General features: G+C 45.7%; 1 protein-coding gene across 1 annotated transcript in view; it reads right to left on the bottom strand.

Moving 5' to 3' along the window:
- The window catches only part of HAPLN3 (hyaluronan and proteoglycan link protein 3), a 28,933-nt gene extending 3,766 nt beyond the window's left edge, over positions 1 to 25,167 (bottom strand). The window contains exons 1-4 of the mRNA XM_079954373.1: positions 25,055 to 25,167; positions 11,817 to 11,965; positions 8,700 to 9,068; positions 1,965 to 2,267 (exon numbers count right to left, since the gene is read on the bottom strand). Coding sequence (XP_079810499.1) covers positions 1,965 to 2,267; positions 8,700 to 9,068; positions 11,817 to 11,937 — 793 coding nt within the window. The 5' untranslated portion in view covers positions 11,938 to 11,965; positions 25,055 to 25,167. The remainder of the gene's footprint in view (positions 1 to 1,964; positions 2,268 to 8,699; positions 9,069 to 11,816; positions 11,966 to 25,054) is intronic.
- Between the last annotated feature and the right edge of the window lie 2,392 nt (positions 25,168 to 27,559).

Below are 27,559 nucleotides of genomic sequence, written 5' to 3'. Positions count from 1 at the left end.
TTTCCAAAATTTCCCAGTTTCTCCCCTCTGCAGCCTCTGAACTACGGCCTTCTGCAAACCGCTGTTCTAAATCTATACTGTCCTCCTGTTCTCAGGAAGGTTCAGGAGAAGGGGGGGATGGTACCCAGTTCCTCCTAAGTCCAGTCCCTGACACAAGGGGGGGGGACCCTAAAAGTGCCAAATAAGCCTCTTTGAGCACATGTCTGCTTGTGAAAGCCATGCTGGTAACCCATGCAGGACAGGGTTATCGTGGCAACCACAGCACAGAGGAGAAAACACAGCCTAGGGAAACACAAATTGTGCTTTTAAGTACCAAAGTCCATGAACAGTTACAGGGAGTTAAATGGAGAATTTAGACTCCAGAACTCATCTTCCCTTTAATGTCTGCTCTTTGTAGTACGAATAAAAAGCATACTCAAAGAAGCATACAGCATTTAGAGCATTTCATTAAAGCCCATCAAATGCAAAAGCGAAAGGAAAGCTACCCAGATCCATTAACTACTGTAAAATGAAGCTCAGGGTGAAACAATCAACAGGAGTGAGATGAATTCCAACCCCAGCTGAAAGCCAGGTGACGTTTTTAAAAGCTCAGATGAGAGGGAGCCAACCAAGACTTAGCTTGGGTAGGGATTCTGCAGGCTGGGTGCCTCTAAGAGTAGCAGGATGCATAACTAGGTTTGTGATGTTGAACTGAATGAGAGGTTTAAAGGTAAAGGTAAAGGGACCCCTGACCATTAAGTCCAGTCGTGACCAACTCTGGGGTTGCGGCTCTCATCTCGCTTTATTTGCCAAGGGAGCCGGCGTACAGCTTCCGGGTCATGTGGCCAGCATGACTAAGCCACTTCTGGCGAACCAGAGCAGCGCACAGAAACGCCATTTACCTTCCCGCCAGAGTGGTACCTATTTATCTACTTGCACTTGGACGTGCTTTCGAACTGCTAGGTTGGCAGGAGCAGGGACCGAGCAACAGAAGCTCACTCCATTGCGGGGATTCGAACCGCCAACCTTCTGATTGGCAAGTCCTAGGCTCTGTGGTTTAACCCACAGTGCCACCCACATCCCTTGAATGAGAGGTTTAGCTGTATCTAAAAGGTCCCAAGTTCCACACCAAGGACATCTCCAACTTGGCCAGAAAGATCTGTTGCCTGTAACTCAGGAGAGCGGCTGCAGGTCAGAGTAAACAGAATCAAGCTAGATGGATCAAGTCCCAATCAGCAGCCTAGAGCAGGCATAGGCAAACTCAGCCCTCCAGATGTTGTGGGATACAACTCCCATGATCCCTAGCTGGGAATTGTAGTCCCAAAACATCTGGAGGGCCAAGTTTGCCTATGCCTGGCCTAGAGACTGTAGTTTGAATTAATCATAGTCCTCAAAGGCAGTCCCGTGCCCGGTGCATTACAGTATTATTATTATTATTATTATTATTATTATTATTATTAAATTGAATTTATATTTATTGAATTTATATACCACCCAGGGGTTTCAGGGCAGTTCACAGAATAAATTCAAGATATAAAACCACAAAATACCTAATAAAAATAAAAACAACAACCCAATAGCCCCCCCCAAAAAAAAAACATTTTAAAAGGGCAGAGGATCTAAATCAGATCAACCAGAGGCCTGGTTGAAAAGGAACGTTTTTGCCTGGTGGCTAAAGGTGTATAATGAAGGCGCCAGGTGAACTTCCTTGGGAGGAGCATTCCACAGACGGGGAGCCACTGCAGAGAAGGCCCATTTTCGTGATGCCACCTTCCGGACGTCTTGAGGAGGGGGCACACGAAGGAGGGTCTCAGAAGATGATCTCAGGGTCTGGGTAGGTTCATATGGAAAGAGGCAGTAGTCAATCTGAAATCGCCAGAGTGGGAACATACGGCCAGGCCAGAGAGGACATGCCCAGGCCTACCATCTCCCCATCCCTCCTCTAAAGTAGCCTGCCTGGTGAACGATGGCAGAGAACAACTCACCTTTCAGAGCAGAAGAGAAACAGAAGACGTCGAAATGATGGAGGTTCTTGTGGCGCTCTCCATAGTTCCGGAGGCCAGGGGCCATGTGTTTGCCTCCACAGGGCTCCCGTGGCACAGTGATGGGGTACTGGGCTGTGCCGTCCGTCAGCCAGCCTGCATTGCACCAGTCAAGGCCCTCCATCCAGGACTTAAAGAGCTGCTCAAAGGAGGCCATCATGGCATCCTGGTCCTCGCAGGTCTTCTTGGCCTCATGGAAGTTGAGCTTGTAGCGCCCACGTTGAGGCTGGTAAGGGAACACCACCCCTGGGGAAAAGAAAGTTGCTGAGTGAGTACAGGAGGGAGGATCACTTACTGAGGTGTGAGGAACCTATGGCCTTCAGAAGTTGCTGGACTCCAGGCTCCCATCAGCCCCAGCCAGCTAGGCCAACAGTCAGGGGTTGTCAGGGACTGGGCAGAGAAGGAATGATGGAGGCCACCTACCCATCCTGACTTTTCCAGGGAGGAGGAAGAGGAAGACAGTATAGATTCACAGCAGGGGTTTGAGGGAAGTCACAGCTCAGAGGCAGATGAAGAAGAAGAGTTTGGATTTGATATCCCGCTTTATCACTACCCGAAGGAGTCTCAAAGCGACTCACATTCTCCTTTCCCTTCCTCCCCCACAACAAACACTCTGTGAGGTGAGTGGGGCTGAGAGACTTCAAAGAAGTGTGACTAGCCCAAGGTCACCCACCAGCTGCATGTGGAGAAGCGGAGACGCGAACCCGGTTCCCCAGATTACGAATCTACTGCTCCTAACCACTACACCACACTGAGGGGGAAAGCTGGGAAATCATGGGAGAGCCAGAGCAACACCTGGCTGACATGTTGTCATCAGAAAGCATTCCAGACCCTCCATCTCCCAGAACCTGGCGAACCTTAAAAGTAGGAGAGCAAAGAGCTCAAAGAGCACGTTGCAGCACCCATAGAAGTGACGAATGAGGAAGTGGGAGAGGCAGGGGGTGGAGATTCACTCGGGATAATGCCATTATCCAAGAGGCTGGGTTCTAGAGCCTCTCTGTGTAAAGTTTGAAATAAGAAAGGACTGTAAGAAACTTTCCCTTGTCTTTATACTGTCCTGGGCAACCAGCCGGCAGCTGCTGACAGCATCCTGACAGGGATGTTGGGAGCTGCAGGCCTGCAACATCTGAAGTACACATTTATAGCAGTCATGGATTCCCTGGGAAGTGTCGTTTCTTAAGAGTGCTGAGAGTTGTTAAAAGGTAAAGGGACCCCTGACCATTAGGTCCAGTTGTAGCCGCCTCTGGGGTTGCGGTGCTCATCTCACTTTACTGGCCGAGGGAGCCGGCGTACAGCTTCCAGGTCATGTGACCAGCATGACTAAGCCACTTCTGGTGAACCAGAGCCGCGCACAGAAGTGCCATTTACCTTCCCGCCAAGCGGTACCTATTTATCTACTTGCACTTTGACGTGCTTTCGAACTGCTTGGTGGGCAGGAGCAGGGACTGAGCAACGGGAGCTCACCCCGTTGCAGGGATTCAAACTGCCGACCTTCTGATTGGCAAGTCCTAGGCTCTGTGGTTTAACCCACAGTGCCACCCGGCCCCTATTTCCCTCTGAGAGCTCCAATCCCCAGAGCAGTTTTAACAACCACTCCCTCTTGCCAGGAAACTCTGGGAATTGTATCTCTGAGTTTCTGTCCCCAAGAGAGGTGCACACAAGGCCTTTGGCTTCTTGTGAATTGCTGCTCACTTTCTTTTGGTGACATAAGAACATTTGGATAAGTCTAAACAAAAACTGGCACACAAATTTTCATGGCTCTCTATGGTGGCTCATTCACCAGAAGTCATATATTTAGTGTTAACTCTGGAAGTGTGGTGCTGGAGGAGACTCTTGAGAGTCCCATGGACTGCAAGAAGATCAAACTTATCCATTCTGTAGGAAATCAGCCCTGAGTGCTCACTGGAAGGACAGATCCTGAAGCTGAGACTCCAATACTTTGGCCCCCTCATGAGAAGAGAAGACTCCCTGGAAAAGACCCTGATGCTGGGAAAGATGGAGGGCACAAGGAGAAGGGGACAGAGGATGAGATGGTTGGACAGTGTTCTCGAAGCTACCAGCATGAGTTTGACCAAACTGTGGGAGGCAGTGGAAGACAGGAGTGCCTGACGTGCTCTGGTCCATGGGGTCATGAAGAGTCGGACACAACTAAACAACTACAACTGGAAGTGTATTCTCAGTTCTGACCAAACTAAACTTACTAGAGCAAAATATAGAGCAGGAGGGGTCTCGATGTGAAATAAATGGCGTTGTTTTCAACTCTCCTACCCCATTAGTGAGCTTTATGGATAAAGAGGAATTTGCCCTCGTAGGGTTGCCATATTTCAAAAAGTGAAAAACCATACACAAAAGTTGTTGAGGGTTGTTGTTTTTTTCCTCTGAGGGGGCAGAGTGATGTTCTGATTTTTTTGTTCGTTATTTTCAACATTTGCCACTATGGGATCTGGGATGCAAAACTAGGTAGGTCTTTGTTCTAATTTGTTGGTTAATTAATCATTATAATAACGAAGCTAAAGTAGGCTTCATTGCAAACCCACACAGTACAATGGTTTTAAAAAGAGAAAACTCTCATCTTACAGTCCATTTAGTCAAACAACATACTGCCCGGCATCACAGCAATATATAATCACAGGATGGGCTCCTCACACGGGGAGGGGGGGGGAATGCTTAATGTATTCCCACAGAGCCTTTCATCTTGGATGAAAGAAGAGAGAATTTAATAAAAAAAAAAACTGAGAAAAATGACAGGCTACTGGTGACCTCTGGTGGCCAGAAATAGGTATATGCTTGGCAGTTCTGGTAACTGCCTCCAGACTTCTTAGAAAATCCCAAGGATTCTACCTGCACAAAGGTGGGGTCCTGTTTATTAGGAAGCGGGGAAAGGACAGTTTCATGGGTGTAGCCGGGGGGCACAAATATTATTGTAAAGCATTGAAAGTACCCAGTTATCTGAGGTCCCCGTCCCCAAGCTAGCAGAAGCCAGCCCCGCACAATGTCCTATTTACAGGGTATTTTTACCAGTGATTTCTCTAGAAAAACTCAACAAGTTTGATTTCCTTAAAAAAAGCTTTAGCTCCCCCCCCCACCCAAAAAATAAATAAATCCTGGTTATGCTCATGAACAGTTCATTCATGTTTCCAAATAAAATTCGAGAGAGTGATCCAGAAACATTCAGTTCACCATCTGCTATGTGGCTTCTATCTCATGCTGCTGCTGGTTAGGAAGATTTGTCAAGCATCCATAGTATTAAGTTGTTTGGGCAGTCTAGCACCAGAATGTTAAGTGGGGAAGCGTCCATCACAACAATAGTGCTGTGTAAGTATGGGATTTGATTTTTTTTTCTGAGCTATTAATCACCCTCCATGTCCCAAGATTATGTACAAATCATAATAAAAACAGCAAAAAAAAAACAGTTAAAAACAGCAAGTGATATTTCTTTAAGCCCACCCAGGTATTTAGAAAGCTAATGTGTGTTTAAAGCTGTTTTTAGCTTATTGTTTATCTTGATTTTGTGAAAGCTTCTAATTATTGTTGCTAATTCTGCTTATTGATAATTTTACTGTTTCATCTTTTTCTGTAATCCACTTTGAGGTTTGGTTGGTTGTTGTTGCTGTTTTACAGTCAAGCAGTGTATAAATTTTATGAAATAAATTAAATAAGTAAATAAAAACAAGACAAAGTAGACACCCACGGCCGAGACCAATTCATTCAGCATTTCAGAACAAAACAAAAAAAGTTTTCAGTTGTTTCCCAGAAAGTACAGCTAGTGAGTGTCAGTCAGAATGGGCTTCTGAGATCTCTGGCTTTTCTGTGCTGTTCCTCTCTCTTCACTTCCTCTCCATCTCCAGTTTGAATCATTTGTTCTACTTTTTTCTGCTAAGAAAGGAAATATATGCCAACCTGCTTAATTTGCATTATCTAAAATAGTGGCGGGGGACCTTAGTTTCTTTTTCTGTGATCCACAGACCATTAACACATTGCAAAATCAGTTGACAATGACAAATGATAGCACTAATTAAAATATACATAATACCGCTTTAAAAACACAAAATTAAAATATTAGACACTGTGTGTGAGAGAGGGGGGATGGGGGGGAGATCAGATCTCAGAGCAGGAAAAAGTGGGACACGCAAACAAAATATCTGTTTTAAACTGATTGCAGAAAGAGAGAGATTGTATACATCAAGCAATTGTTAAAGAGGTCTAATGATAATATCTGTATTCAAGAACTTTGCCACTTGCTCTGTAACCACTTCAGGGCCCCAATAAGTCAAAGTGATCTGACGACACACAGGGGAGCAAATAATACGATATATTAGATCTTTCCCAGTCCCTTAAGAAAAACTACAATAGAAAAGTACATGCAAGATAGATGCCCCTTCAGCATTGTTGCAACGGGAAGCATCTGTTGTTCTTTGGGGTTTTATTATATCTGCCATCACATAGATTAGAGGGGAGAGCATTAAGCCTTACCAGAGAGGAAGCTTCCCTGTATTTATGGAAGATTAACCCCAGAGTCTGTCAAGACTGGCCCGTACGGGCAGGGGTACCTTTACCTTTACCTTTGTGGGACGCAGGTGGCGCTGTGGGTTAAAGCCTCAGCGCCTAGGGCTTGCCGATCGAAAGGTCGGTGGTTCGAATCCCTGCGGCGGGGTGCGCTCCCGCTGCTCGGTCCCAGCGCCTGCCAACCTAGCAGTTCGAAAGCACCTCCGGGTGCAAGTAGATAAATAGGGACCGCTTACCAGCGGGAAGGTAAACGGCGTTTCCGTGTGCGGCTCTGGCTCTGGCCAGAGCAGCTTCGTCACGCTGGCCACGTGACCCGGAAGTGTCTCCGGACAGCGCTGGCCCCTGGCCTCTTAAGTGAGATGGGCGCACAACCCCAGAGTCTGTCAAGACTGGCCCGTACGGGCAGGGGTACCTTTACCTTTACCTTTTAACCATCCCAGGCATGGCATTCTGTCTTTACAGCAGGGGTGTGATTTCCAAGGGACTGGGGGGGAACAAGTCCTCATGCGGGACCCTAAAGTTCTGGGAGATCAGAGACAACCATTGGTTTGGCTCCCTTTAATTCCCTGGTTAGCAGGTATGAGGGTGAAAGAGAAACCGAGCTAACTTTATGCACCGCAGCCTTCAACCAAGGTGATTCGAAAGAATCAAACATGGTCTCGGAGACGGATGAACTGGGAGCAAGCACAAAGCAACAACAGAGCCACAAATGGATGGAATAAATCCACAATAAGCACCACCAATGAATTCAAGCCAACTTCCAGTTTAAGTGGAGCTCCAGAAACCCACCTGGGAACCCAAAATATTAGCCTAAGGACAAAGTTTGAACTTACAGTTAGCAAACCAAATTGGTGCCCCAGAAAGAATCTGGGAAACAATTCTGGCTTTATAAAGCCAAGATAGCTACTGGAAGGGGGGGAGGAAATCCACCCTTTGTGGCAGAGGGGTTGTGAATTTTCACTCCCACATTTTCTTATGCTTTGATCCAGGTGGATATTTCCCATACCCTCCTGCCTATAGCTTTGTCAAACCATACGCCCAGATATTGATACAAACCAGTGTCAGCCTGAGGGCCTTGTGGGCAACCTTAACAGGAGCCACATGCCATTGGTGGGTGGAGCCAGAGGTAAAAGTGGGTGGAGCAACGCATATACATTTTAGCTTTGTAGAGCAGCCTACACAGGCACACACTATCTTTCTATCCTCCATAGGTAAAGGGACCCCTGACCATTAGGTCCAGTCATGGCCGACTCTGGGGTTGCGGCGCTCATCTCGCTTTATTGGCCGAGGGAGCCGGCGTTTGTCCAAAGACAGCTTCCGAGTCATGTGGCCAGCAAGACTAAGCCGCTTCTGGCGAACCAGAGCAGCACATGGAAATGCCGTTTACCTTCCTGCCGGAGCAGTACCTATTTATCTACTTGCACTTTGACGTGCTTTCGAATTGCTAGGTTGGCAGGAGCAGGGACCGAGCAACAGAAGCTCACCCCGTCGCGGGGATTCAAACTGCCGACCTTCTGATCGGCAAGTCCTAGGCTCTGTGGTTTAACCCACAGCGCCACCCGCGTCTATCCTCCATAAAAGGTACCCCTGCCCGTACGGGCCAGTCTTGACAGACTCTGGGGTTGTGCGCCCATCTCACTTAAGAGGCCAGGGGCCAGCGCTGTCCAGAGACACTTCCGGGTCACGTGGCCAGCGTGACATCGCTGCTCTGGCGAGCAGAGCCGCACACGGAAACGCCGTTTACCTTCCCGCTGGTAAGCGGTCCCTATTTATCTACTTGCACCCGGAGGTGCTTTCGAACTGCTAGGTTGGCAGGCACTGGGACCGAGCAGCGGGAGCGCACCCCGCTGCAGGGATTCGAACTGCCGACCTTTCGATCGGCAAGTCCTAAGCGCTGAGGCTTTAACCCACAGCGCCACCTGCGTCCCTTGTCTATCCTCCATACAGGCAAGCAAAAGGCAGGATTCAAGAATACTCTTGGAAGGTGCAGAGCAGAGCGAGGCAGCAGCATGGCTTGGGGAGAGTACCAAAGGCTAGATAGAGAGGCTTGGAGGGCTGGATTTGGCCCCAGGCCTCAGCTTCCTCCCCACCGCCATCCAGAATATTTCAGAATTTAGTTTGAAGTTGGATTATGATATTTATAACAGCCACTGAATGCACCGTCCCACTCACCTTGGAGCGCTAGCTCCACAATCGCGCTCTCATCTTCCAGGCCATCGATGACCTCGCAGCGGTACTTGCCAGCATCGTGCAGGCGCAAGTCGTCAATCACCAGGGACGCTTCCTGGTCAGGTGCCTGCTGCAGGGTCGTGCGCCCCCGGAACCCCCCAAAGCTCCGCTGCTTCGACCCAGAAGCCACCAGCACATCCTGATCTTTGGTGTTGTCCTCCCGCAGTTTGGACCACTTGACGCGGATCTTCCGTGGGATGTCCAGCTTGGGCACATAATGATAGCGGCAGGGCAGCACGGCGCTGGCACCACGGTAGGCATAGACGGCATCCGGGGAAGTCTCGACCATCAGCCTTACAGCACGGAACTGAACTGCAGGGGTTGAAAAACAGGGTATGAAATACAGTGGTACCTTGGTTCTCAAATACCTTGGTACTCAAACGTCTTGGTTCTCAAACGCTGAAAACCCGAAAGTACGTTTTCCGGTTTTCAAACATTTTTTGGAAGCCAAACGTCAGATTCGGCTGTCAGCTATTGTTCCTGGGGCACCTGCACCAATCAGAAGCTGCGCCTTGGTTTTTGAACATTTTGGAAGTCAAATGGACTTCCAGAATGGGTTAAGTTAGGCACTTTTGGTTTTGCTATTTATTTTCTGGTTTTGTTTTTAAGGCGTTCAGTTAATTTGTTTTTGTCACTGTGTGGAACCCAGTTCAGCTGATTGACTGATTGTGTGACTGCGGAAAGGGATAAAAGCCCCCCATCCAAACAATGACTATGATCAGTGCAGGTAAGGAAAAATAATAATTTTAATTTTTATCATCTACAATACCATCTTATTTATTTTATAGTACAGTACATTGGTTATTGGGATGCGGGTGGTGCTGTGGGTTAAACCACAGAGCCTAGGACTTGCCAGTCAGAAGGTTGTCGGTGAGCTCCCCACAACGGGGTGAGCTCCCATTGCTCGGTCCCTGCTCCTGCCAACCTAGCAGTTCTAAAGCACGTCAAAGTGCAAGTAGATAAATTCCCGCTCCGACGGGAAGGTAAACGGTGTTTCTGTGTGCTGCTCTGGTTCACCAGAAGCAGCTTAGTCATGCTAGCCACAAGACCCGGAAGCTGTATGCCGGCTCCCTCGGCCAATAAAGCGAGGCCGCAACCCTAGAGCCGGTCACGACTGGACCTAATGGTCAGGGGTCCCTTTACCTTTACATTGGTTTTGCTTTCATTTTATGGATCAATGGTCTCATTAGATAGTAAAATTCATGTCAAATTGCTGTTTTAGGGGTTGTTTTTAAAAGTCTGGAATGGACTGACGGGGCTCAGATTTCGTGATGCGTGTGGGTGAGCGATTTTCGGCACCCCCCAAAAAAAAAAGCTCAACAACTTTATGCCACCTTAAATTTCTTAAATTTCAGTCCCCCAAAATAGGGGGCATCTTATACATGGGGGTGTCTTATAGACAGAAAAGTACGGTAATCTGGATATTCAGAAGACATTAAAAATAAATTTAAGGAACCTCAGAAAGAGGGGGAAGGAAGTATAGTTTTGAAATGTCAAAATGATTGTAAAATCAGTGAAATGTATAAACCTGAAAACTATATTAAAAAAAAAATAAGTCATGTGGCAGGAGGGGGCCCAACAGGACTTGCCACGGTCTCCAGAAGGCCCACCAGGGCCCACTGCAGCTTTCGGAAGGCCCTGCAAGGCCCACCATGGCTGCAGGTAGATCTTGTGAGATAGGATGTGCATGTTGGATGTGCATGCCAGTGGGCATGCTGACATCGGACATGCTGGCAATGGAAGGGGTCAGAGTCAAAAGTGGGCAGGACCAGCCACATTTCTTCTCTCTTTCTGCCACTCTTTCAATCCTCCAATAATTTAACTAATCTCAGCTCCCCCCGCCTTACCTACTTTTTTATTATTCTAAACTAGAATGCCACATGAGCAACGGCATTCACAACCCAAACATCCAAGGTGCCCATTAAGACTGGTAGGGCAGAAGGGAGGGAGGCCAACAGTAGGTGGCGCCAGAGGCAATGCCAAGCAGAGTCAACTCATTTTGGTTTTGCCCTCCCTGCCGAGTGCTACAAAGGCAAGACTGAAACTTAAGAAAGGGAAGCTGACTGCCAGGGACATGCCTTGGACTGATTATAAATAAGAGGACAGGAAGATGGACATTGGCTGAGGGCAGAATGAGGCAGCTGGGACAGGGCCCCATTTGCCCCAATGGAGCAGCCTCCTCTGGGATTAGGTTCTCATGGCCTGCTTTCCACATCTGTAAAAGTAAGAACACTCATAGAATCATAGAATCATAGAGTTGGAAGAGACCACAAGGGCCATCGAGTCCAACCCCCTGCCAAGCAGGAAACACCATCAGAGCACTCCTGACATATGGTTGTCAAGCCTCTGCTTAAAGACCTCCTGCTGGGTCAGTCAAACAGCCCACTTAGTCCAGCATCCTCACGGTGGCCAACTAGATGTCTATGTCAAGGAGCCTTCACAGCAACGGGCAATCAGAGACACAGTGCCTCTACAAGTATGAATAGAATCATAGAATTGTAGAGTTGGAAGTGGCCAGGATTCAACCCCCCTGAATGCAGGAATCTTTTGCCCAATGTAGGGCTCAAAGCCATGACCCTGAGATTAAGAGTCTCGTGCTTTGACCATGTTATGTACTGAGTTGAATAGGATCCAAAAAGCAGCAGTCTGATTGGTCCTAGAACAATAGGGTCTAGAATGCAGCAGGCTGATTGGTCCTAGAACAATGCAGCAGTATGATTGGTCCGCAGGAGCCACCCAATCCAGCTCCAGGTGGAAGTGAATCCGCAACCTGATTGGCCTACAGGAGAATCCCAGAATTAGCCAATCACGTGCGACCCATTGTGTAAATAATGTATATAAAGCAGATATTTTGGGGAAACTTTCATTCCTCACTACTATGAGCTGAATAAAGAGCATGAAATCCACACTCAACTCCGAGTATATTTCAGACCAACTGAGCTATTCCAGGTCCTGACATATCCTGGGTCTGCCACAGCCTTCCAGCCCAGCCCAGTTCCTTCAAGTTCTCCCTATTCGAGGTGCTGTTTTGCTTTGTTTTCCCCCCTTCCTACTACTTACCTTCTTCGTCAGCCTCTCCTTTGTCACTCATGAACCGGTCATAGTAGAAACCGTTGTAGAAAGGGAGGCCGCAGTAGCAGCTGCTCGCCTGCAGCAGAATCACAACCAGCAGGAAAAGCATCACTTGCGGGAAATTCCGGAACAGAAGCCTGTCCGTCAAAGGAGGGGAGCGGGTAATTAGCAAACTGGTTAATGCACAGAGACTGTTTTTTTTTTTTTTAAGTACTTTTTATTCAAGTTTTGAAAGTACACATGTCTATACAAATATACGCACAGAGACTGTTGTATGTGAGGGAGGCAACTTACACACACAAACAGAGAGAGAAAAAAAAATAAATTTTTAAAAGACAACACTTGCATAAATTTTGCACATACAAATTTGTACGTATAACTCACAATTTAGAAATAATTAGTGAAATTTGAAGCGGGAGGGGGGATGCAATGACTCTCACCAGAGCAGGATTGATGGCAACCACAATGCCTGCCCAATCTAATGTCCAGTTGCTAAATTAGTGAATATACAAAACAACTACAGTTACACGGACTTGCATAGAAGCATGGAATTGTACAATTGGAAGGGACCGTGTGGGTCATCTAGTCCAAGCCCCTGCAATGCAGGAATCCTTTGCCCAATGTGGGGCTTGAACCCACAACTCTGAGTGTCTGGATGCTGTCGGTGGCTCTCGGCTGGTTGGCCAGGAAAGTATAAAGACAAGGGAAAGTTTCTTACCATCATTTTTTTTTTTTTTATTTCAATCTTTCCAGGGAGATGCTATAGAATCCAGCCTCTTGGATAATGGCGTTGTCCCGAGTGAATCTCCACCCCTCGCCTCTCCCACTTCCTCATTCCTCATTCTCATCGTCTCCTCTATAGGTGCTGCTATGTGCCCTCTGTCTTTGAGCTCTTTGCTCTCCTACTTTTAAGGCTTGCCAGGTTCTGGGAGATGGAGGGTCTGGAATGTTTTCTAATGACAACGTGTCAGCTGTCAGTGTTGTTCTGGCTCTCCCATGATTCCCCAAATTTCTCCTTATCTGCCTCTGAGTTGCGACCTCCCTCAAGCCCCTGTTGTGAATCTAGACTGTCTTCTGCTTCCTCCTCCCTGGAAAGGGTTAGGACTGGGAGGCGATTTCCACCATTCCTCCTCTGCCCAGTGAGATTAAGAGTCTCATGCTCTACTGACTGAGTTATCCTCAGGCCTCACTTCACAAGGCTGGAGCATATGTGTACACACACACACACGTTGCAGTCCAAAGCACACTTTCCAGGGAGCTAGTGCTACTGAACCCAGCAGAGCTTCCGTTTGTGTTTTTTTAATTTTTTTATTAGCTTTTATTAAATATTACAAGAAAATAAAAAGAAAAAAGAAATAGAATCAAAAGTCAATACATAACACTGTAAACACATTTGTCTATGTATTTTCCAACATGCAGACTAGAAAAGAAAAGAGACGAAAGATAAAAGGAAAGGAAAAAGAAAAAAATACTTTTCATAATCAATAATACCAAATTTATACTTCAAACATTACAATATATAAATCCTAGTTAAAATATTCTAAAAGACTTCCACCGCATTCACCACACGTCTCTTAGTTTCTAGTTCACCTTTACATCTATTCTTCAGTCACTTCCTTTCCTTGAGTTCTTTCATAGTCCATCAAATCTTTGTTTTCTCTATATTTTTCACAAGGTTAGTCTAAGCACAACCAAACTTTCATATTTGAGCCCTGCTTGTGTAAATATTCATTTAAGCATTCCCATTGTTTCTATACCGTAGTTTTGGATTTGTGCCTTATTAAATCCGTCAATTTTGCTAACTCCAGATACTCCCATAATTTACTTAACCATTCCGTTTTTGTTGGGATATCATTTCCTTTCCAATAACTGGCTACCCATATTCTCGCTGCTGTTGTTACCAGCAGAGCTTACTTTGGAGTAAACACGCTTAACCTTGCGCAAGGTTAGACTGAATCACAGAAGTCTGTGCAAGCTCCCCTCTGGCCAACAGAGGGCACTTGATACACACAAAGTTCCCTGCTTGCTCCTCAGCTCTGGAATTTGACTTCTTGGCCCCCTGCTTAGACAAAAATTTACAACCTATTTGAAACCATCACTGCTGCTGCTTGGAAAAGGAGGGGGCCTTGCAACTCTCCCCTCTTCCAGTCCTCTCCCATCATTGCCACACATACCAGAAAATCCACACACTCAAGCTTTCAAAGAAAGGGTCATATAGCTCAGTGGCAGAACATCTGCTTTGCGAGTGAGAGAGATCCTGGCATCTCCAGGTAGGGCTGGGATATGACTCCCTGCCTGAAAACCTGGAGAGCTGCTGCCAGCCAATGTCCAGGCATGGCCAAACTTGGCCCTCCAGCTGTTTGCGGACTACAATTCCCATCATCCCTGACCACTGGTCCTGTTAGCTAGGGATGATGGGAGTTGTAGTCCCAAAACAGAGCTACATGGGCCTTTAGTCTGATTCGGTATAAAACAGCTTTCTTTCTTTTTTGTTAGGGCGTTTATTAATTTTCCAATAAAAAACATCCAATTAACATATCAAATCACAATCCAATAAAAAGAAAAAACTAAAATAAAAAAAATCAAATTGTCTTCCAAATTATAATCTTGAATTATAATCTTGAAACAGCTTTCAAGCGCCCAACTCATCGCATCTAAGGCTGCTGTCTCAGCCACGCACGTTTTGAAGAGATGCTAAACTCTGCAATCATTAACACACACAGCAAGATAGCAAACTCGGGTGGTGAGTTATGATTGCTATGTATTTATCTTTTACAGTGGTACCTCAAGTTACATACGGTTCAGGTTACATATGCTTCAGGTTACAGACTCCGCTAACCTAGAAATAATACCTTGGGTTAAGAACTTTGCTTCAGGATGAGAACAGAAACCGTGCTCTGGCGGCGCAGCAGCAGCAGGAGGCCCCATTAGCTAAAGTGGTGCTTCAGGTTAAGAATAGTTTCAGGTTAAGAACAGACCTCCGGAATGAATTAAGTACGTAACCAGAGGTACCACTGTATTGCATTTATACCCCACCTGGTTCTTCAAGGAGCTTCAAGGTGGTGCACATGGTTCTCCTCTTCCCCATTTCATCTTCACAACAACCCTGTGAGGTAGGTTAGACCAAGAGATGGTGACTGGCCCAAGGTCCCCTAGTGAGGTTCATGGCAGAGTAGGGATCCGAACCCTGGGCTCTCAGGTCCTAGTCGGACACTCTAACCACTACACCACAAAGGGAACTACTGGGAAATAAGGAGGCAGTAGCGGGGTGCTCAGGGAACTCCCCGCCCCTCCATAACTGGCAGAAGTCAAAACATCAGAGAGAAGAAACAGCATCGTGCACCTATAGCAGCAAAACTGGACTCCTTCATCTGCCCCAGCTGCAACAAAACATGTCTCTCCCACATCCATCTCAAAAGACTCAGCAGGCACTATAATTCTTCAAACCGTATGACTTTACTCCCAAAGTCAAACCTTTTATCTGCCATCGTTTCCCAAGACAGACAGATGCCAAAAACAACAAAACAATTTTGAGAGTGAAAAATTCTATGGGAGTAATTTTAAAAAAAAACACAAATAGCTCACTGATGTCTGAGCATGCTCATTGACCACAAACTTCAAGGGGGGGTGGGATGGAAAACTGGGGAGGGGAAACAGAATGGAGTTGACTCCTTCAGAACACTCCACACCGCATTATTTTTATACCGCTGTTAATTATTTCATTGCTTATGCTCCCTTCAACACAAGGTCCCTGAGCAGGCTTCTGCAATATAAAAATGCAATCAGTTTAAAGCAAATATTTTGTTTGCATGTTCCACTTTGTCCTGCTCTAATTGAGGTTTGATCTTCTCTCTCTCTCTCTCTCTCTCTCTCTCTCTGTGTGTGTGTGTGTGTGTGTGTGTCTCCACCTCTTATTTCTGGAAGGCTGTCCTGTTGAATTACTCACTACGAAAGCCTAGTCTAGCAAGCTCATACCCATCACATTTTGAAGACCTGGCAAAAGATTTAAGCAAATCATTCCCTCCATTTCCAGGTCCAGGCAGGTAATATGTGAATGAAACAGCACTGCAGACAAGGAGGTGGTTGTTGGCTGTTGTTGTTGTTGTTTAGTCGTTTAGTCATGTCTGATTCTTTGTGACCCCATGGACAGGCACTCCTGTCTTCCACTGCCTCCCAGTTTGGTCAAACTCATGCTGGTAGCTTTGAGAACACTATCCAACCATCTCATCCTCTGTCGTCCCCTTCTCCTTGTGCCCTCCACCTTTCCCAACATCAGGGTCTTTTCCAGGGAGTCTTCTCTTCTCATGAGGTGGCCAAAGTATTGGAGCCTCAGCTTCACAATCTGTCCTTCCAGTGAGCACTCAGGGCTGATTTCCTTCAGAATGGATAGGTTTGATCTTCTTGCAGTCCATGGGACTCTCAAGAGTCTCCTCCAGCACCATAATTCAAAAGCATCAATTCTTCGGCGATCAGCCTTCTTTATGGTCCAGCTCTCACTTCCATACATCACTACTGGATGGTTGTTGGTAGGTTTGGAGAAACCCCAAGATTTGCAGAAGTGCAAAAGAACTATTTTGTGGGGGCTGACACTAAGGAGTGAAACGCCTGAATAAGAGCTGAACATGCAAAGTAGCCACAGAATGCTGACTGTCTGTTGGATGGGGAGAGGGACTGGGAGGGAGGGTAAATGGAATAGTGCATGCTAGAGGAGGGCTTGGGTAGGTGGCATCCTGTGCAGAAACACTCCACACTGCAACATTTTGTTGCTGCTCCTAGTAGTTGTTAACAACTGTCCATTTAACACAGAGTTAATGGAGTTAAGGCAGGCGTACCCAGGCAGGTAAAAAAAAGATTTTGAATTAAAACTGGTGGCTCTTTTCCACTGATATGCCAAAAGTGGTTTCTTTTCAGGGTGTGGGAAAATGAGAACCAGTTATTTATTTTTATCTAACAAAATTTGAATACTGCAGAACTGTAAAGGACACCTCTTAGCAGTTTTTTGAAAACATAAAATATGCATTAAAATGATCAATGGAAGTCAAAGTAAAAAAACAAGTGTGTGTGTGTGTGTGTGTGTGTGAGAGAGAGAGAGAGAGAGAGAGAGAGAGAGAGAGATAAAAAATAATTAAAAACTACCTGTAATCTGTAATTACAGATTAAAACATATGCCTGGGTAAGCTTGCCTAAATAAAAGCATTTTTAGCATGCGCCGAAAGGAGTACAGGGAAGGTGGCTGTTTGATGTCAATAGGCAGGAACTTCCAGAGGGCAGGCAAGACATTGATTCCTTACAAATGTAGAATGAACATTGTGTGGCACTTGCAATAGTGGCAGCCCTGCTGATGCTTTCAGAAAAACATGCTGGGTGGCATCAACTAAGTTTAACACAGAGAATACCCAATGAAATTAATGACCATGGCTAAGTTAGCGCCATTAATTTCGATAAGTGGTATTCAACGCTAGTCCTACACAGAACACCCACTGAAGTTAATAGACATGACTAACTTTGATTCATTAATGAGTCTACTTTGAACAGGACTTAGTGGAATGCAACCCATTCAGTCTAGTCTAAGTAAAACATAGTTGAGTACCACCCTGTATTTCTGCACAACAGCAATGTCGTAATGCATGATTACTCAAAAGTAAGTGTCATCAAGTTCAATGACACTGCTGCTTAACAACATATCCCTGTGCATGCCTACTCAGAAGTATGCCCCATTGAGGGAAGTAGCTTATTCCTTTGTAAATCGATGCAGGATTGTGCCTAAATCTCTGTTCTGAGCATGCAAAGGTTCCAAAGTAGGGAATGAGATGGCCACCTATCAGGGATGCAGCAGTTTTCCTGTACTAGCAGGGGCTGGTCTCGATTATCTTCAAGGTCTCAACTCTACAATTTCACATTCAGAACAGAAGATCATGCAGAGAGACAACGGGCAGCCTCCTCCGGGGATAGAAGAGGCACCCCTGAGCCTTTACACATTGGTCCGCTGGATGAAGAAATAAGGCAGGATTGCTCCCTCCCCGCTTCTGGTGGAGACGGATTGAAAGCAACAGCGAAAGACCAGACAAGCAATTCACAGTGCGGTGCAGTTGGCATGCCTGGTGTGGATGGATCTGTGCTCCCGGCTCACAGGAGCCTCAATTTATCTATTTCTCACATCCACACCAGCAGTTATCCTGTAGCCCACTGGTGCACAGGTGTACACTACAAAATCAGAAACCGCATCCTGCCTACATTGAGTTTCCAAGTCGAACCTCCATATTTAGAGGATTAGCCAGACTTGTCTTAAAAGAACAGGGTGGGTGATTTTGAAACACAGTGTGAAATGACTACTAAATTCAGTGAGCATTGTGGCAACTTGAACCCCTGGCTCAAGGTTATCAAGAAGTCTCCTGGCCAGCAGGAAGCACCACTCAGTTTTTATGTATTACCTTTTGTGTAACCCGAGCGTCGTCTACAACACAGTGCTGAGCACACTGACAGAAATTGTTCTGTTTTCTTGCATTCCCTTGAGTTTGCCTTTTGGCATATAAATTTCCCCCCGGCCTTCTGCCTTTATTAATTTCTTACATTTATATCCCACTTTACTTCTGAGAAGCTTAAGAGTCTCCTCATTTCCATTTATTATTACAGCAACCTTGTAAGGTTGGTTAAAGTGACTGATCCAAGGGTATGCAGCGAGCCTCCTGGCTGAACAAAGCTCTGGACCAGGTCCCCAGTCCTAGGGTGGATCTACACACAGCGGGGTGGGGGACGCTATAAATACAGTGGTACCTCTGGTTGCGAACAGGATCCGTTCCGGAGGCCCATTTGCAACATGAAAAGAGCGCAATCTGAAGTGCCGTATCTCACAGGTGCGCGGCACGATTTGGCGCTTGTGTGCATGTGTGAAGCGCGATTTAGCACTTCTGCACATGTGCGAGCAGCGAAACCCGGAAGTAACCCTTTCCGGTACTTCTAGGTCGCCGTGGGATGTAACCTGAAATAACGTAACATGAAGCAAACATAACATGATGTATGACTGTAAGTCAGAAATTAAATTGTTATAACAAAAGAAAAAAAACTCTATGTAAAAATCACATATAATTTTTTTTGCTCTCTGTCGCCATCTGGTGTTGCATGTTTATAACACATTCAAAACGTTGTTGTTTTTACTAATGTAGCTGAGTCCTCAGTCCAACCCTAACTCTGCCCCGAGCCAAATTTGCTCTGCATTTTTTGAAGGGGCAGACACCAAAGAGACCAGTGAAGAGGTGTTTCTGAGAAGCACCCAGTGAGGCATGCTACAAAAGAAGAAGCCATATCTTGCCCAGGAAACTGCATGCCTATTGTTCAAGGGTAACTTAAGTGAAACATGGAACCTGCATATACAGTAGTACCTCGGGTTACACACGCTTCAGGTTACAGACTCCACTGACCCAGAAATAGTGCTTCAGGTTAAGAACTTTGCTTCAGGATGAGAACAAAAATCGTGCTCTGGCGGCGCGGCGGCAGTGAGAGGCCCCATTAGCTAAAGTGGTGCTTCAGGTTAAAAACAGTTTCAGGTTAAGAACAGACCTCCGGAACGAATTAAGTACTTAACCCGAGGTACCACTGTACAGAATCTATAACTTAGATCCAAAGATGCTGATGACAAAGAGTGGATTGGCATGCGCTGCTTGAACAGTTTCTGGAACCATATGGGGCTAGCCACTGTCAGATTACACAGACCTTATCCTGATCCGGCAGAGTAATTTTGATGTTTATATATGCTGTCAATTGAATCATTTATCCCTTCACTCAATCCAACACTTCTTACAATGCCCCCTCTTTGTTCTTCACTGGCTTCCCTTTCATCTCTCTCTTGAGCTTCCTAATTCCCACCAGAAAAACTCGCTTATAGGGGGAAAGGAAAACTCCTGTTACAGGAAACTGCCCCAGGACCCTATCTCTCTGCCAAGCTTACATGGGTCTCCTTACAGCTTCTTCCTGCATAAAATGCTGACTATTCTTCCAGCCCCTTCCCCTACCTAAACAAGCTGTGGATTTCCTTTACAATCGCCCCCCCCCCCATCTAAATGGAGCCGTTATGATACTTGCTCCATTAGACCAGATTACATAAATCTCAGTTTAATGCTGACCTTCCCAAAAACCTTCTGTGCCCAGATCAACAATTATAATTTTTGGGTGTGTGCTGTGCTATGCCTTTAAAACACAACAATTCAGAATCGTGGATGAATTCGCTGTGTGTTTTTTTTATCCTGTAAGGACAGCATCTACAGGGGTGAGTTGCACAGTGTGAATCTGTGCTGATTCTTTTGGGGCTGTACTTCAAATAGGGAGACCGAGTTTTTGTTCCGCCATATCTTCCATTATCACTGAAAAGGAAGAAGAATTAAATGGGAGGGGTGGCATTTGCCCTGAATTAGATACACTGCCTTTGGGAAGGGCAAATCCATAAATTTTGGGCTTGTTCAGTTTCCCATTATTCTGATATTAAATCTGAATCTTCACATCAGTCCCCATGAACAGTCATTGTCACTTTCCTGGAAATTTCTCCTAACATACATTATTTTTTCATGCAAGTTTGCCTAAAGGACAGATTTTTGCAAGCAGCCTTCCCAACCGTAATGCATTCTATCACAGAATCACAGACTTGTAGGGCTGGAAAGGGACCACAAGCATCATCTACAGTGGTGCCTCGCAAGACGAAAAGAATCCGTTTCTCAAGTCTCTTCGTCTAGCGGTTTTTTCGTCTTGCGAAGCAAGCCCATTGACGGCTTAGCGGATTAGTGCTATTAGCAGTTTAGCGGCTTTTAGCGGCTTTTAGCAGCTTATCGGCTTAGCGGATAAGCGGATAAGTGGCTTAGCGGCTTAGAAAAGGGGGGGAGGGGGGGAAAACGCAGGAACTCGCAAGACATTTTCATCTTGCGAAGCAAGCCCATAGGAAATTTGTTTTGCGAAGCACCTCCAAAACGGAAAACTCTTTCGTCTAGCGAGTTTTCCGTCTTGCGAGGCATTCGTCTTGCGGGGCACTACTGTAGTCCAAATCCCTGCAATGCAGGTATGTTATCTTCACCAATAGACAGATTTTATGCATATTTGTCACTCTTGGCTGGGGAAATTTTTTGCTCTATAAGACGTACCAGACCACAAGACGCACCTATTCTGAATCTCATAAGCCAGAACAGCAAGAGGGATCGCTGCGCAGTGAAGGCAGCAATCCCTCTTGCTGTTCTGGCTTCTGTAATAGCTGTACAGCCTGCATTCGCTCCATAAGATGCACACACATTTCCCCTTACTTTTTAGGAGGGAAAAAGTGAGTCTTATAGAGCAAAAAATACGGTAGTTGTCACGTATTGTTTCAGGAAGTTCAAATTAAGCAAGTTTGCCTCTGAATGCAAATGGAACCAAACTCCTACCCCATCCCTCGGCTGGAGACAGTCCAAACCAAATCAAGCGTTTTAAGCCCACAATGATACCGGCAGGAAAGTACAACATATGCTCAAATCTCAGCTGCTGAAATCCATGTCAGGTGGATGTTAGTCATTGCATCTTTCCTATAGTTGAGGCAGACTGAGAGAACTTCCGTATTTCACAGGCCAATCCAAAGGAAGGTTACTCAGAAATAAGTCCCATGCAATTTCAAAGGAGCATCTTTCCAAGTTTGCACTGCAGCCTACGAGATGTCATCAAAACCACTTCCCTGGAAGTAAGCTCACCTAGGAATCTATGCTGTCAGATGCAGAAAGGACAAAGTAGCTTGCATACTTCTAAACTGGGTTGGGGAAGGTAGGATTTTGGAGAGAGAATGACAGCATATGGAAAGCAATATACAGTGGTACCTCGGGTTAAGTACTTAATTCGTTCTGGAGGTCCGTTCTTAACCTGAAACTGTTCTTAACCTGAAGCACCACTTTAGCTAATGGGGCCTCCTGCTGCTGCTGCCGCACAGCCGGAGCCTGACTTCTGTTCTTATCCTGAAGCAAAGTTCTTAACCTGAAGCACTATTTCTGGGTTAGCGGAGTGTGTAACCTGAAGCATATGTAACCTGAAGCATATGTAACCTGAGGTACCACTGTATTAAATAACAATGACAATATAAAGTGTTACTATGGAATAAGTCCTCCATTGGTCTTCCACTGTGGGAGCACGACCCTACTCAGTCACAACCTGCCCCAAGCTGAGTCAAAACAGCAGCTCTACTGCCAGTAGCAAACAAACTTTTGGAACAGTGTTTCCAGACGCATGTTTGGGTTAATCGTCTGGAAAAGGTTGAAAGGGACTATATCCCAATGAGAGTTTCATGTGCTTAGGTCTGACAGTGGTTCTCAACCTGTGGGTCCCCAGATGTTGTTGGACTACAACTCCCATCATCCCTGAGCTCTGGCCTTGCTAGCTAGGGGTGATGGGAGTTGTAGTTCAGCAACATCTGGGGACCCCCAGGTTGAGAAAGGCTGGCTTAGGAACAAAGGGTAATGGTTAGAGTGCTGGACTAGGACCTGGGAGACCTAGGTTCGAATTCCCACGCAGTCATGGAGCACACTGGGTGACCTTGGGCCAGCCACTGCCTCTCAGCCTAACCTACCCCACAGGGTTGTTGTGGGGATTAAATGAGTAGGGGGGGAATGCCCTTGAGCTCCTTGGAAGAAAGATGGGATTTACTTGCAATAAATAAATACAATTAAAATAAATATTGGGCCATGCATTCACCTAGCTCCATTCTGTCTACACTGACTGCCAGCAGCTCTACAGGCTTTCAGGGAGAGGACATTCCCTGCTCTACCTACAGATGCTGAGGATTCAACCTCGGTCCTCCTGTATGCAAAGCAAATCTCTGTTGCTGAGAGTCACTCCCCTCCAATTCCACTTTTTAAAAGTTAAGGGTGTCAATGCAGGAAAGAATTTGGGACCGAAAGCAAACACAACATCCTAGCCAATACATATATTTATTTAAAATTAATATACTTCTTTCCCACCTTATGCACATTTCAATGGGCAATAAGAATCCATTTATAATTGTCTTTTTAAGTTTCGGGGAAATGGAAGGAGACTTAGTAATATTCATGGATATGTTCTACAAAAGAAGGTATCTCCCAACTGCCAAAATTCCCCATGAACCATTTATGAGAAGCAGTAGATTCCAGGAGTGGCTTTAGACATAGACCAGAATTTCAGGTCTCATCTAGCAAGAAGGAGTAGGGATGGAAACCGTCGCATACCTACATGGGAAAAAGTCCCAGTTTGACTTAACAGTTAAGCATATGTGCACAGTCCTCCTCACATAGAATCCCAGGAGAGAGATTATCCTTTCCTAGGGCATCAGGTCATGTGTTTGCTTAAAAATCATATCACAATGCATATACTAAACTAGCAGAGCTCATCTGAGCCGACTGATGGTATAATCCAAAGAATTTCGTAGCAAATCAGCTGTGATGAACTCTGTTAGTTTAGGATATGCATTGTGATGAAATATTACATTTTGGCAAGTTACAAGTTTTCCTTGATTACCCAGGACATATTTGTTGAAACTGTAAAGGGGTCGCCTTAACAGTACCTTTAATCATGCCTGTTGCATTCTTCCTTTCTTTTCAAAGATGCACTTTGTAGCTCGCTCTTCTTTTACATGTCTTCATCCCGTCAACATTACCAGCTGTTTGGGCAATTTCACATGAAAAATTGGACCCATCCATAAAGGTAACCTGACCATTAGGTCCAGTGGTGGCCGACTCTGGGGTTGCAGCGCTCATCTCACTTTATTGGCCGAGGGAGCCGGCGTACAGCTTCCAGCTCATGTGGCCAGCATGACTAAGCCGCTTCTGGTGAACCAGAGCAGCGCACGGAAATGCCATTTACCTTCCCGCCAGAGTGGTACCTATTTATCTACTTGCACTTTGACGTGCTTTCGAACTGCTAGGTTGGCAGGAGCAGGGACCGAGCAACGGGAGCTCACCCTGTCACGAGGATTTGAACCACTGACCTTCTGATTGGCAAGTCCTAGGCTCTGTGGTTTAACCCACAGCGCCACCCACGTCCCTTGGCCTTACTATAGATAGTGAACGCCTTGTGTTTCCTTTGACTACCCCTCATCCATGTGGGGTTCTCCTCCAACTCCTGCTGTCCCACATTTTCTTCTCCCTAAAACTGGAGATACCCTATGCAAGCAACATAGCTCTCCAATTCCGATTTTAAAAGCATGGCAAACTTTTGGATTTAGAAGAATATGTGGGACAGCAACAGTCAGAGGAGAATTAAAGAAGACTCAAGGGGTTTACAATCCCATAAAGCAGGAGGTATGGACAGGGTTGTGTTTAACAGTACAAGCCTCTCCATGTCTACTCAGAAGTAAGCCCCACTGAGTTCAATGGGCTCTCCTCCCAGGTATGGGTGGGATAGGATTGCAGTTTAAACCAGTTCTTGATGCAAAGGTAAAAATGAGCCCATAAAAATGATGCAAAGGTAAAAATGGACATTTCTACTTTCCTTCCTCATCCGAGCTCACATCACATCAACAGTATTCACACTTCGAGGCTTGAAATCCGTTTGTGCTTAAAATCAAGAACCAGTTAAGAACTAGTTAGTCCTTAAGGCTGCAGTCCTATGCACGCCTACCTGGGAGTAAACCGTATTAAACTCAATCAATGGGATGGTACTTTGGCAGAGACCTGGACGAGACTGCAAGTCCGTCCGTCCAGAATGTGCACTGCATCGTCTGACCAACAGTCACAGAAAATGCTTCTTTTGGCTCTGAGGAAGCGGCTGGAATAATTCCTCTTTTACACTTCGCTATGCCCAGAGCTCACCTCCCAATCATCACGACAGCATTGATGGCATGCTCCAAGTTTGTATCCTACTCAGAGTAGACCCTCTGAAGTGAACGGGCATGGCTCACTAAGGTCCATTCCTTTCGATGGGTCTACTCTGAGTGGGACTGAGGTGGAGCCACCAACCCCCTGGATTTTACGCCTGTCCCATCAGTTCCTCCCTCCCACCCCCTCCCCAAAAAAGAAAGAAATCCTCTCGTTGTCAACATGCCTCCAGGACATGTTGGCAAAAGGGCGAACTTCCGTGCATTTAAAAGCTTCTGCACACTTGCCCCCCCCCCCCCAAGTCCTGCCTCTTCCAAGCGCTCCATCCTCTAGGACGCAAAGCAGCGTCCCAGAGGAGAGAAAGAAAATCGCTCTCTTTTTTTCCTCCCCAACTCCCCCCATTCCTGAGTTCCTCATTCCAGGAATCCCAAAACTTACAGATGAGAGCCCAACCAATCTCCTGGTCGAGGGAGAGGCGAGGAAAGGCAGACGCTGCTGGCTTGATCGCTCACTGCAGAGTGAGTGAGGAAGTCGAGCTGAAAGTTTAATGAAATGTGTAAAAGGGAGGGAGGGGGACGAAAGGGGAGCAGTCGCGGGCCGAGCCTCTGGGCTTTAAGGACAGCCTCTTAAAGGAGCAAGCACGCCTCTTCCAGTCCCCCGTGCCTCAAAGCAGGCTGCAGAAATGATGGAGATAACCAGGAGAGGGTACCCAGACCGTCTAGAAAGACTGGTGCATCCTACATATGTAATCAACTGCTGCTCGTTTCGTTTTTCATATTGTTGTCGAGGTTTTCTGGAGTGAACACCAATACGAGCTTGGAAACAGGCATGGGAAATGGTGGTCCTTTGGGTGCTGCTTCCCTCCAGCTCCCATCAGCCCCAGCTAGATAGTAAGGGATGAATGGCCAATAGTAAGAAGCGAATGGTGGGAGTTGGGGGTCCCAGAGACATCTAGAGAGGCACACCCTCTCCATCCTTGCTTACCAAGAAGGGCAGAGCTATCCATTATTATTATTATTATTATTAAATGATCTGTGAAAGGTCTCTGCCACTATAAGCCTACAATCAAAAATCTTCCTTGGGGATGAGAAGAAAATCACAGAGGAAAAGAGAGAGAGATGGAGCAGCAGGCAAGGGAGCTTTACAGATACGTAAGGTGTTTAAAGGTCTATGTTACTAACCTAATAATAATAATAATAATAATAATAATTAATTTATTACTTATACCCCACCTATCTGGTTGGGCCTCCCCAGCCACTCTGGGCAGCTTCCAACAGAATATTAAAAACACCATAAAACATTAAAAGCTTCCCTAAACAGGGCTGCCTTCAGATGTCTTCTAAAAGTCAGAGAGTTGTTTATTTCCTTGACATCTAATGGGAGGACGTTTCACAGGGCTGGCGCCACTACCGAGAGGGCCCTATGCCTGGTTCCCTGTAACTTCACTTTTCGCAGTGAGGGAACCGCCAGAAGGCCCTCAGCGCCGTTAAAGGTCAGCACCAACATTTTGAATTGTGCTCAGAAACATACTGGGAGCCAATGTACTGGGAGCCAATGGGTAATATAGGCACACAATTTTTCTCCCACTTATTCTTCCAAAGCAAAAGGGTCTGTTGGCCATAAATATGGCCTCTCTCTTCTCTTCCGTTGTGTGTGTGTGTTTGTGCATATGCACACGCATGCACCCAGGTGTGCATGTTTTAATTTGAGGATTTCACCCAAAATTATAATGAAACACTGCACACATCAAAGCTATACAATAGCTACTAAACTGTGCTATACAATAGCTACTAAACTGTGCAATCCTCTGCATTTCTACCGGTAAGTCCCCTTTATTTTTATGGAAGTTACACATCAGGCTTACACTCTCAAGTAAGTGTGGAAAGGATTACAGCATTAATGCTGGTGTGTAAGGAGCTGATAACAACTATTCACTGTTGGGGTGTCTTAAAAAAATTGCTAATACAGTAGTACCTCAGGTTACATACGCTTCAGGTTACATACGCTTCAGGTTACAGACTCCACTAACCCAGAAATAGTGCTTCAGGTTAAGAACTTTGCTTCAGGATGAGAACAGAAATCGTGCTCTGGTGGTGCGGCGGCAGCGGGAGGCCCCATTAGCTAAAGTGGTGCTTCAGATTAAGAACAGTTTCAAGTTAAGAACGGACCTCCGGAACAAATTAAGTACTTAGCCTGAGGTACCACTGTATCCTTAAGCTTCACCATTGAGTTGAAGGGAGAAGCACATGAATAAGGGCCAAATGTTATGTGGGAAATCTATGCTCTTGTTTTTAACTTAATAGAAGCTGCAAGGATATTAAGGCAGCAACTTTGAATTTTTTTGCCCCATCTCCCTTGAATGTTGAACAGGAAAATTGTTAAACACACCCTTCCCCCATTGCCATTGCTCTGATCTCATTTTGGGCACCCCATGGTTGCTTTTACAAATAAAGTCAAGAGGTCTAATCACAGGGATTTCATGCCTAACATTCTGTAGTTTTGGCGGGCCTAAAGTATTGGGAATCAGTGACATCCCAAGGGAATTAAGACTAGGGGTCATGACAGATTCCAAATACCATCCCTGCATAGCCTTATAATTGTTATAAATGCATGCAGAAAAAGCTAAACATACCGGTATTACATGATATACAATCTGTTCCAAGAGGAAGTAAATACAGTACAAAGCTGCACATTAGAAAACACAATTTAACTGTTTTTTTAAAGCACAGTATATAAAAATGGGGGGGGGTATTGGTTTGGTTTGGTTTTATTATGTATTTTGTATTCTCATTTTGTATTTTTTCTGTTGTGAACCACCCTAGGATCTTCAGATAAAAGGCAGTATATAAATTAAATTAAATATTAAAGTATCATCATCATTATGCAAGCAAACAAAAAGCATAGGTGTACTTTATTTTGAAAAACTGTAGATTCAATAATTAA

Source organism: Podarcis cretensis (genome assembly GCF_951804945.1).
Source record: "Podarcis cretensis genome assembly, chromosome: 14".
NCBI classification, from domain to species: Eukaryota; Metazoa; Chordata; class Lepidosauria; order Squamata; family Lacertidae; genus Podarcis; species Podarcis cretensis.
Note: the sequence above shows the minus strand (reverse complement) of the source record. Positions and strands in the feature narration are given on the sequence as shown.